The sequence below is a fragment of the Rhinopithecus roxellana genome, chromosome 10 (genome assembly GCF_007565055.1).
Source record: "Rhinopithecus roxellana isolate Shanxi Qingling chromosome 10, ASM756505v1, whole genome shotgun sequence".
NCBI lineage: Eukaryota > Metazoa > Chordata > Mammalia > Primates > Cercopithecidae > Rhinopithecus > Rhinopithecus roxellana.
The window spans coordinates 121,016,008-121,028,010 of NC_044558.1; the positions used below are offsets into that span (position 1 = coordinate 121,016,008).

At 38.2% G+C, this 12,003-nt stretch overlaps 1 protein-coding gene across 4 annotated transcripts in view; it reads right to left on the bottom strand.

The window, feature by feature from the left end:
- FGD6 (FYVE, RhoGEF and PH domain containing 6) overlaps positions 1-12,003 on the bottom strand; it is a 137,855-nt gene that overhangs the window by 6,339 nt on the left and 119,513 nt on the right. The window contains exons 15-21 of one of the 4 annotated variants that reach the window (XR_004059530.1): positions 11,382-11,484; positions 9,662-9,808; positions 8,666-8,768; positions 6,202-6,329; positions 2,702-2,830; positions 1,904-1,932; positions 1,434-1,582 (exon numbers count right to left, since the gene is read on the bottom strand). Coding sequence is in view for 2 of the 4 variants with exons in the window: in XM_010383914.2 (XP_010382216.2) it covers positions 1,434-1,582; positions 2,702-2,830; positions 6,202-6,329; positions 8,666-8,768; positions 9,662-9,808; positions 11,382-11,484 (759 nt within the window). In the remaining 2 variants the exon portion in view is untranslated. Of the gene's footprint in view, positions 1-1,433; positions 1,583-1,903; positions 1,933-2,701; positions 2,831-6,201; positions 6,330-8,665; positions 8,769-9,603; positions 9,809-11,381; positions 11,485-12,003 lie in introns of those variants that run through there. The other 3 variants (XM_010383914.2, XM_030938614.1, XR_004059531.1) reach the window with 3 other exon arrangements.

The window sequence follows — 12,003 nt, forward strand, 5'->3', positions numbered from 1 at the left end:
CTATGAACACTTGAAATCACTCAGTTTAATTAGTAAAAGCAACCTATAACAGATTCAGTTCAAATTTTAAGGAATTTTCAAAAATTTAATATTGAACATAAACAGCATATGTTATACTGCCATAGCAAGACTTTAAAAAACTCCCCAAATTTTCCACTAAAATTAATACATTTTAATATTCTGTCATGTATTTCAGAAAGCAATCCATATGATATTAATAAAGAGAAACTTATAATTTAGCCTGGGTCGATCTAAATTACACGTAATCTGATTTCCTTTACCCAGCTACATGTAATTTTGTCTTGGTGGCATTTCTATCTTGTCAACTCAATGACATAAGCAAAAGATGATATACATTGAAAAGCGGTAATTTTTTTCAGTTTGATGAATACAGATTAAAATTATAAGAAAGCTAATATCTGACAGAATCTTATGGCAATTACTATTTTGTCTAAATAATTTTTATAGAAAAGATAGTTAAGTGACATAATTTTAAAATATTCTCCAGTAGCCAAAAGGTTTGGAAGAAGAGCTATGTACTGTTGGATATCCTAAAATAGACTGAAAAGAGTGTGTGTAACATTGTGCCTGGCTGGTACTCAGGATGTGTGCAATTCTGGTACATTAATCTTAACTGCCTTAAGAAACTAAAAGCCTTGCTTACTCAAAGCATTCTTTTTTATTTTCATGCACTTTTAAGCTTGTGGAGAACACATGAACACCTCTTCCTGAAAACAAAAATGTATTATTTTGTGAAGCCACAAAGTAAAGAGTCAAATGAAAGAGAGAGAAACTGAACTATTTTGTTCGAAAGAGACCTAATTTCACAGAGATAGATATGCATCTCTATGTTAAGCAAACTAATAACATCTAAGTAAAGATTCTTGCTGGAATTCTGAAGAGACTGTTTCAGCCTTTGCCATCCAAACTGATAGCCATTTCCTTTTACTCAGTCACCGGGAACAGCATGGAAGTCTCTTAATGTGTTTGACCTTTTCCCCAAAGAAGTTAGCGAGCAGCTGTTTCAACTCCTGCTGTTCCATGGCACAATTGAATCGCTGGATTGCCAAAGTCCTGGAATGTTTCAAGGGAAGATTCTTACCCTCAAAGAAGGAGAGGTCAAATGCCTTGGCTTTCCTTCCTTTCAGCAGAGCAGCATCACGCTGCTTCCTCTGAAGTCATGTGTAGACAAAATACTTTATACAGGACTACCTATTTTCTTTTCCCCTCTGCCTCCTGAAAATAGTCCAGATACCCTTGCCTTGTCTTTAAAACAATTCTGAAGAGTTTGAATAATATATTAAATCTTTCTAATTAGAATCTCTGATTTAAATTTTGAGTTGTCTCCATGCCTTAAAGTAGGTCATTTTACAAGCAACCATTAAAAAACTGAAATCTCATGAATAAAAGAAAAATATGGCCAGATTACTTACTTCTGGGCTGAATGAGCATCCTCTGCTTTGAATAAATAAAATAACATGTTTTTGTGCCGTAACTGAAATACTTTAGACTCTGAATTCTCATCTTTAACTTGAATAACAGTGAATCCTAATAAAGGCTGACTCTCCAAAGCGGCCACGTCCTAATTTAAAAACACACAAATGGAGAAAGGTTTTTAGATTGAGACAAAATTCAGATTTGAAAACTCTTGATCTACATAGCTCTAATTTTAATTTCAGTTATTCACATATAAGGTAATAATTCTAACAACTTATTCATTTTTCATTTACTCAACAATATGCATTGAGCCACTCCCTCCCTAAGTACCCTGTATGCCAGGCACTGTGGCACAGAATTTTTGGCATGTTCACATCTACTGAATTTTACAATATCCTCACTAAACCAAGGAAGGCACGTGATTATATTACTTTCATTTTATGGATGCAGAAAGTAAGCTATTTACCTGGATCCCACTAAGGAAAAGTGTGGACCCTAGAGCAGTGTTTTCATAGGATGGTGGAACACAGGGTGATCAGATAGGAGAAAAGGACAGAATTAGAATAAACTGCTAGAAATTGTTTATCATCCAAAAAAATCTATCTTATCTATGCTGCTGTCAGATCAATGCAATCTGAGGATGACAGTAAAGGGAATATCACCCAAGAGAGCTTGGCAGAAAGAAACACAGCTCTGCCTTTTTTTTTTTTTTTTTTTTTTTTGAGACAGAGTCTCTGTCGCCCAGGCTGGAGTGCAATGGCGCGATATTGGCTCACTGCAATCTCTGCCTCCTGCGTTCAAGCAGTTCTCCTGCATCACCCTCCCAAGTAGCTGGGATTACAGGCACTCCACAAATATTTTGTATTTTTAGTAGAGACAGGGTTTCGCCATATTGGCCAGGCTAGTCTCGAACTCCTGACCTCAGGTGATCCACCTCCCTCGGCTTCCCAAAGTGCTGGGGTTACAGGTGTGAGCCAATGCGCCTGGCTGCAGCTCTGCCTTTAGTAAAGTAATTAGCAGTTACACGACACACAAAAAATTGCATTTTAATAATATAGAAAATTCCTAACACATTTGAGAAAGAGCTCTTCAGGTACAAAGCAAGAACACTGTTCACATTAAAAATTAACAGCAACAAGACTTCCCCCATCCAAAAGCAAAGCAAAAAATCATATGTAAAACAAACGGATTTTAAAATACTGTAATTACTTCCAGTTGGCATTAGAAAACCCCAAATTACTCATCTTTAGATTTCAGATCTTACCTCACTTGCAGCATATGTATATAGTACTTTATTTTTTATGACAAACCAAAAGTGTTTCCAGGGTTTTTTATTGCCCTTTGATCTGTACAAGTAGCCACTCATAGAAGAATCCTCTGTGTTTGCTGATACCTAGATAAGAAATCCCATGCAAAGTTTAATGGTTTTCAGACAAATTATAACAGCAAATTATTTGTAACCAATAGGTGCTGAAAACAATAACTGTAATGATAGAATGTTTCAGAATGAAATATATTTTCAAAGTGCTACTATACAAATTGAACTCTGCTATTAACATGAGCATAAAAAAGAAAAAAAAAACCATGTTAGAGGCAGTTATAGAATTTTACTTGGTTTAACTGTGCCTGCACGCGTTTGCGTATGTTTCTTTGTGGGTTCGTCTGTGTTTTCTGGGTTGGCAGGTGAAGAAAAATAGTTCCAGAAGACTAAAATGCTTTTCTAAAAGCTGGATTTGGGGACTGTATGTTTTGTTATTTTGGGGCATCAGGGAAAATTATTTGAACTTTTAATTCTGTTCCTAAAAAACATTTTGGACTTCTAAAAAACCATACAAACAGAATAATAAACAGAAAATTCTATTAAGGAAGCTCATTTTAAGAATCAGTCTTTGCTTCCCAAATTATAGTCAGAAAGAAAACAGGCTAATTTTTACTTCATAAAAAGTTGAAAATGTTTTCATCTCTACGCAAAAAGACAGCAAGCATTTATTTATTTATTTATTTATTGACAGACAGAGTCTTACTCTGTCACCCAGGCTGGAGTGCAGTGGCACAATCTCGGCTCACTGCAACCTCCACCTCCTGGGTCCAAGTGCTTCTCATGCCCCAGCCTCCGGAGTAGCTGGGATTACAGGCACGTACCACCATGTCCAGCTAATTTTTGTGTTTTTAGTAGAGAGAGGTTTTCACCACGTTGGCCAGGTTGGTGTTGATTTGCCTGCCTTGGCCTCCTAAAGTGCTGGGATTACAAATGTGAGCCATTGTGCCTGGCCTATTGATTCTAATAATGGTCATTCAAAGTTGTGTTTTTAAAAATGTAGGAGGAGTAGAGATATAAAAAAAAAGATTAGGATCTACCTTAGTAATGGTATGGCAGGCACATGCTTAAGGTGGCTTTCCATGACCCTTGCCGTAGAGAGTCACATTGTTGTACATTCTTCTCCTTTTGAGTGTGGACAGGATCTATGACTTGCTTCTAACTAAGAATTTGGTGAGGGTGATAGGATGTCACTCCCATGATCATGCTACATTATATATGGCCCTGTCTCGTTAGGAAACACTCTAGAAATTTTCTTCCTTGCGGGCTTTGAACAACTAAGTAGCAATGTTGAGAGGCCCCCATGGCAAGGAGCTGATGACCTCCAGCCAAAAGCTAGTAAGACGCCAGGGCCCCCAGTCTTGCAAGTGCAAGGAAATGAATTCTGTCAACAACCTGAATGAGTTTAGAAACAGACCCTTCCCCAGATGAGCCTCCAGATGAGAATTCAGTACTTGCCAAAACTTTGATTATAGCCCTGCAGAGGCCCAGCCAAGCCATGCCTGGACTCCTGAGATAATAAATGTATGTTGTTTTAAGCTGCTAGGTTTGTAGTAATTTATTAGGCAGAAATGGAAAACTAATACAGGCGGGCCCTGTGAATTTTAAAAGTATATATTTAATCACATATTAATTGATGAATTATATTAATTTCTTATAAATTTCATGAAAATAATTATATATTGTTTAGTGGAAAATTTAAGATCTAACATTAAGTTAGAAATATTTGTTAAGCAACAGCAGGTTTCTATAAATACATCTTTATAAAGACTACCAAGTAATTTAAAAAACTAGAATTGTTTCCTATCTCAGTGAAAAAAAAGAGGAAAAAACCCAACTAAAATGTTTAACATTCAAATGAGATTTTGCTTAAAATATAGTTACATTGGAATCCTACCATGTTCTTATCTAAGTTGTTATTAATGTTGCTCAAAATATATTACATTTCTCCTTTATACCAATTTAGGATCAGTTTATTAGCCACACAAGAAGATCAACCATAATACTGAACAGCCATGACTAGACCTAGATTTTTAAAAATAAAACTGGTGTTCACCAACTTAATCACCTAACTGATACATAAAACATTTCTTCCAATGATTTGATTATTTACAAAGTAAATCAGGGTTGGGGGTCAGGGACTATAAAAGTACATATTGGGTACACTGTATAAGGCTCAGGTGATGGGTGCACTAAAATCTTAGACTTCACCATTATACAACTCATCCGTGTAACCAAAATCCATAGGTACCCCAAAAGCAATTGAAATTAAGAAAAAAAAAAATCCAGCTCAAAAGATGTAGTCTGCCATTACTGAGAGTACTGAGGCTCTCAATGTAATTCTAAAAAGAGGAGTTTCTAAAAATATTTTAAACATTACTAGAATAAGAACACAACTTCCCTGTTCCTCAAAAAGTTAAACATAGAATAACCATATGAGCAAGCAATTCTACTTCTGGGTATATACCCAAGATAAATGAAAACATATGTCCACACAGAAATTTGCACATGAACATTTCTATCAGCATAATTCGTAATAGCCAAAAGGTGGAAACAACCCAATATTCCACAAGAGATGGCTGGATAAACTGTGGTATACACAAACAATGAATTATTATTCAGACGTAACAAGAAACAAAGTATGGATACGGCTATAATTTCCATGAACCTCTAAAACATTGTGTTTCAACTGGGAATATACTCGTAACTTTACATAAGAAACATGATCTTGATCAAATTTTTAGAGTTCTTTCCTGCCACTACGTATGCTAGAACACCTCCTCAGTAAAAAAGCAAGAGAACCAAATTAAAAACTATTCTGCTGGCCACAAAACCAGCCAGATGGACCTCCTTAATAAACTGATCATAATGGAGTAGCCAAAATGGTAATGCTGTTTGTTCTTTGACACTCAAATTTGAGGAACTGGGATAGAGTATCAACGATGTCCGTGGATTACACCATTAGCAGGTCTAAGCATACAGGCTATTATCACTATTTAAAATTTTCTTTTAAAGGAAGTTTAAAGGAAAGACAACCTACTATCAGTGATATCAGCTGTGCATAACCAACCAACGCCTACAAATAAACCGTGTAGATCAGTAAAGGCTAACAAAATGCCCAAAATATCCTGTGAATTTCTTCCCTCTGGCAAGGGTCCTGCTCAAAGTCATTTTTAAAAATTCATGCGTGTCCAACTTATCTTTACCTTCTATCACTGCTATTAAATGTTCTCTAAACCTTTCAACAGCCATTTTCTAAATGACTTAGGTCAGACGGGAGACCAAGCAAGACTGTGAGGCATCAGCCACATCCATCATCAGTATTAAAATTCATGACTTAATAGTTGTGGGAAATGACATCTTCCTTTATGAAAGAAAAACAGTGTATTATATGCATATGAATAATTCAGCCTCTATCACATTGCAAGTTTAATGGAAACACTTACTTCTTTGAGAGCAGCTGGGATTTTTTTCTGTTTCCTCCCTGATGGAATGCTATGTAAGACTGATGATAAGGCACTTGAAGGAGATTTGTGATTTCCAGGAGATCCAATCCTAGGGGAGTGCTGGTGATCTAGAACAAACCAGGCACGCTTATGTAGGCAATGCTCAGCATTTTGCAATTCAATTTCATTCAAATCCATAACACTGTTGCATAAAATATCCATGGAAGGACACTAAGAAACAACATTGATAGCTCCTGGAAAAGGACAATGGATGGCTGGGAGTTGAGTGGAAGGCAGACTTTCTACTATCTATGGTTTTATACTTTTTGAACTTTAAACCATGTGAAAGGATTACTCTTGCATGCCTTTAGAATTATGAAAAGTGACTATACTACCAACTTAAAAAAAAAATCCAAAAAACCTTCCCTACTGACATAAACCCCAAAGAACCCTGGTACTGTTAAGTGTTTAGATACTAGACCAACTCCAATGAACAAAGTAGTTAAAAGGGGGCTATTGGACATGGATGAAGAAGTAATGAATTCTGATTGTAGAGGTTCAGGGAAACCTGAGAAGATAATAAGATAAAAGTTGGCTGGCCAGGCATGGTGGCTCACGCCTGTAATCCCAGCACTTTGGGAGGCCAAGGTGGGCGGATCAAGAGGTCAGGAGATTGAGACCATCTGGCTAACACGGTGAAACCCCGTCTCTACTAAAAATACAAAAAATTTAGCTGGGCGTGGTGGTGAGCACCTGTAGTCCCAGCTACTCAGGAGGCGGAGGCAGGAGAATGGAGGGAACCCAGGAGGCAGAGCTTGCAGTGAGCCGAGACCGCGCCACTGCACTCCAGCCTGGGTGACAGAACGAGACACCATCTCAAAACAAACAAACAAACAAAATAAAATAAAAGTTGGCCATGAAGGAATAAGTAGGAATTTGCCAGGTTAAAACAAGCAGGAGGAACACTGCACACCAAGAGGTCAGTGTGAGCAAAGGCAGAAAGGTATGAAATTAAATAATCTATTTGGAGAATAATGAGGCCAGATTTAAAAAGGGAGCTGGTTTGAAGGAAACTGGACTGTTGTTTATACGTTTTAGGCTGGGGAGTGACATGAGCAGATTAAATTTGGAAAAACTGATTATATCTGGCAGTACTAAGGAGAAAGGACTAACAGCAGGAAAACTTGTTAGGAAATTATTATAGTTGTCTAGATGAGAGATAACAAAGGCCTTATTAGGGCTGGGATGCAGAAATCAAGACAAAGATTTTTGACGATAAAATTGACAAGAGTTACTAACCAAATGTGTATAGGTGATGAGGAAGGAGAATTCAAAGACGAATTTTGAATGTCTGCAGTTTATACCATATACCCAGACTAACGGGAGGAACATAAAGGAAGAGATGGATGGATCTTCTTGGAAAATGTACACAGACAATAAATTATTAATCTAGAAATATGCACACTCTGAAATATCATGTCATCCACTTAGAAATTCCTCCTTGCTAATAAAAAGCTATCCTTCAGGGAAATGAAGAACAGACTTTTAAAAATTTAGATCCTGGCCAGGCGTGGTGGCTTATGCCTGTAATCCCAGCACTTGGGGAGGCTGAGGCAGGTGGATCATTTGACGTCACAAGTTCGAGACCAGCTTGGTCAACATGGTAAGACGCCCCCATCTCTACTAAAATACAAAAATTAGCCAAGCATGGTCACGCGTGCCTGTCATCCCAGCTACTCAGGAGGCTGAGGTAGGAGAATCGCTTGAACCTGAGAGGTGGAGGTTGCAGACTGCGTCACTGCACTCCAGCCTGGGCAACAGTGGAAGACCCCATCTCAAAATAAATAAGTAATAAATAAATACAATTTAGATCCTACAGTTTTCAGGAATTTAACTAAAAATCTCTTCCCAAAACATAGACCTAAGCAGTCTTGCTAAGCTGCATTCATTTTACTGGAGGACACCTACAAATAAGGAGCAGGGAAACAGGAAGTATCATTTCGTGTTTGGTCAAAAAGCTGCACATTCAGATGTACAGTAAGATCTCACTGAATCAGTTCAACTGACTAGAATTAAGCTAATGAAGTGCCACCTAATACGCTTCCACAGAGAATTACTTTACATATAGGTAAAATGATTTGTAATGAGCACGCTATCGTGTGAAACTATAGAGACTTCAAAATTATTTGAAAGTTAAAGTTCCCTTTTACTGTTTCAAATGTTTTACCCTGTAATTCATTTCTACAGTTTTCTTAGCAAAACCTTTTATACAGACTAAAACCAAATTTCAGCCCAACCTCTCCCAGAATTACAACAAAATAGGATTAAGAAAGCTTACTATAAATTTGGAGATAAATATCAACAATCATATTGCTAATGTACCAAAGGTGTTTCTGTCAGAAGGTTGTTTGAAAACATCTGAGGAATAAAGGAATTTTTGGTTAAATCTTTACTTATATATTACCTAATTTCTGCAGTTCTTGGAAACAATGTTCACATACTCTTGCTGGTTGATTTTTCAGGTAATCTAAGCCATACTTATTGGATGAACAAGCTTGGCATACAATCTGAAAACACATTGGAATTACTCCATTAATTTCATTAGAATAACTTGTGTTTCCAAACCATAAAGTATGTTACAATTTACAGTGCCATCCACTTTTCAAAACAGTTTCAGAGTCACTGAGTCTCACTTTGTCTCAATAATAACTCTAAGGAGTTCAAGCATATAGTGAACTAATGCATGGTACCACCCTTGAAAGATGAAGGGGCAACAGATGATTACTTACAGAGGGCTGACTACATAAAATAATAAAGTCAAGGAGTTAATACATGCAAAATGCTTAGAACAGTACCTGGCATGCAAAAAAGCCTGTGAGGTATACTGATCACCATCATTGTCACCATCATAATCATCACTGCTGCAGCAACGACCACATCTCTGCTCCTCTACCAAGTTTTTGGGCTCCGTACTAAATGCTCTTTAAATAGAACCTCATTTAATCTTTAGAGTAACTCTCTGACGTCACTGTTTCTACACCCATTTTACTAATGAGATCATGAAGGCTTAGAAACATCACTAGGGATAACTTCAACACTGAACATTCCCCCTTCTGAATACTATAGATACTTAGTACTAGAGAGATGCAGTTTAAATAATAGCTGTAAATGTGAGGGCCGATTTAATTGTGGATTTGTTAGACTTCGTTTTTGAATCAAAGTTATTTATTATTGATGTTCTAATGTAATTCTGAAGTTGGAGGGTGGAAGTTCACTAAGAAGATTCCCCTTGCCCCTAAATATTTAGAGAAAACACCATTCATGTTTTCTACCATTAACATAATAATTGTTATTGTTATTCTTGAACTATAATGGTTTACGAGGGGAAATATGCTTCCTCACTATGTACAGCCTGGAGACAGTGAAGACCACAATGGAGATGGGTGTTATCTTCGCCAACCTTTCCACAGGCCCGGCAGTGGTGTCGTCTCCAGGTGAGAGTAAATTCACTTGTGCAGATCATACACATTGTGGCTCTGGTATCTGGAATCCAGATGGGAGCCTTCGACCCAAGAGGACTAACTTCCTCTTTATTTTCTGAGTCTGCCTGCGGAAGAAGAACAGCTTCTGATCATCTCCATGCACACTGCCTGCCTTTTTATTCAGCAGTGTCATCTCACACTACCACTAAGATGGGGATGAGGGCCAGGCGCGGCGGCTCACGCCTGTAATCCCAGCATTTTGGGAGGCTGAGTCCGGCGCATCACATGAGGTATGGAGTTCCCGACCAGCCTGGCCAACATGGTGAAACCCTGTCTCTACTAAAAATACAAAAATTAGCTGGGTGTGGGGGCCGGTGCCTGTGATCCCAGCTACTCAGGAGGCTGAGGCAGGAGAATTACTTGAACCTGGGAGGTGGAGGTTGCAATGAGCCGAGATTGTGCCACTACACTCCAGCCTGGGCAACAGAGTGGGACTCTGTCTCAAAAAAAAAAAAAAACATGGGGATAAAATATGGGCTATTGGCTGAGAGAGGTGGCTCACGCCTGTAATCCCAGCACTTTGAGAGGCCAAGGCAGTCAGATCACAAGGTCAAGAGATCAAGACCATCCTGGCCAACATGGTGAAACCCCGACTCTACTAAAAATAGAAAAATTAGCTGGGCATGGTGGCACGTGCCTGTAGTCCCAGCTACTCGGGAGGCTGAGGCAGGAAAATCGCTTGAATCTGGGAGGCAGAGGTTACAGTAAGCCGAGATCCTGCCACTGTACTCCAGCCTGGTGACAGCAAGAGTCCGAAGAAAGAAAGAGAACGAAAAGAAAGAAAGAAAAAGAAAGAGAGAGAGAGAGAGAGAGGAGGGAGGGAGGGAGGGAGGGAGGGAGGGAGGGAGGGAGGGAGGAAGGAAGGAAGGAAGGAAGGAAGGAAGGAAGGAAGGAAGGAAGGAAGGAAGGAAGGAAGGAAGGAAGGAAGGAAATAAATAAATATGGGCTATTGGCCAGGCACAGTGGCTCACACCTGTAATCTCAGCACTTTGGGAGGCTGAGGCAGGTGGAAAACCTGAGGTTAGGAGTTTGAGACCAGCCTGGCCAACATGGTGAAACCCCATCTCTACTAAAAATATAAAATTAGCCTGGCGTGGTGGTGCATGCCTGTAATCCCAGCTGCTTGGGAGAGTGAGGCAGGAGAACACTTGAACCCAGGAGGCAGAGGTTGCACTCCAGCCTCGGCAACAAGAGCGAAATTCCATCTCAAAAAAAAAAAAAGAAAAGAAAAGAAAAGAAATATGGGTTATTATATTTTTCATGTGCTCAGAATACTAAGTTTAGCTACAATCTAAAAATCTTCTAATGCAAAATTAACTTAAAAAGATGATTGTGGTAATGGGATGGCAGCTGATTAGTTGAACCTTAAACTATTTCGTATTTTCTAAATTTCCTACAATGAAGTTTTATAGCTGAGAAAATACATGAATATGCTAGATGCTATCACAGACTTGCAGTGAGACATTAATAGAAGGATAAACTTTCAGTGCTGAAATTAGACATTAATCTGTAGAGTAACTCTCTGATGTGCAGTCCAATCATTCTCTGAAACACATGTTGCTTTCCTAAACCCCTGTGAAATGTTTAAGGTAAAAACTTTGAAATGCACTGGGGGAAAAAAAAAGAAGAAGACAATACCTCATCAAGACTCCTACTAGGACAGAAGGTGATTCTTTTCTTGGCATACTCTTCTATTGCCCTGGAAATCGCTTCTAGCCATTCATCCCTTTCTGTGGCAGAACTGTTGGGGGCAAAAGGTTTCATCAACCAGATGTCAGCTTTTGTTTTTTTGCCTTTTTCTTCTTTTCTTTCTCCCATGGCAACAGATCCCACCACCCTCCAACAACACTAGTCAAAAAAGCAGCAACTCTGAGGTTTAGTGAACAGATCATCAGAACAGACAACAAAGAACCCATGATGCATTTTAGCAAATACGATGCTTATTTTTTCTTTCCAAAAGTTCTGCTTTATATTAAATAGCTTTTGAACTCTCCTCAATTTGGAAATACTTTTGGTTTGGTTTAAAGGATAATTGTACAATTAATAATTATGATTATTTATACAGCCAGGGAGTTTCTTAAGACATCATACTAGAATTTTAAAAGATTCTAATAGGTCAAGTTTCAAATTCCAATTTATAGCATAGAATACTAAATATCTTTAGATTACTAATTACTAAAACTTTCTAGAAAGGGCACTGGGGTGAAGGGAACATATTTTTTTGTATTAGAAAGCAGATGTTGACAAAGCCGTTCACATG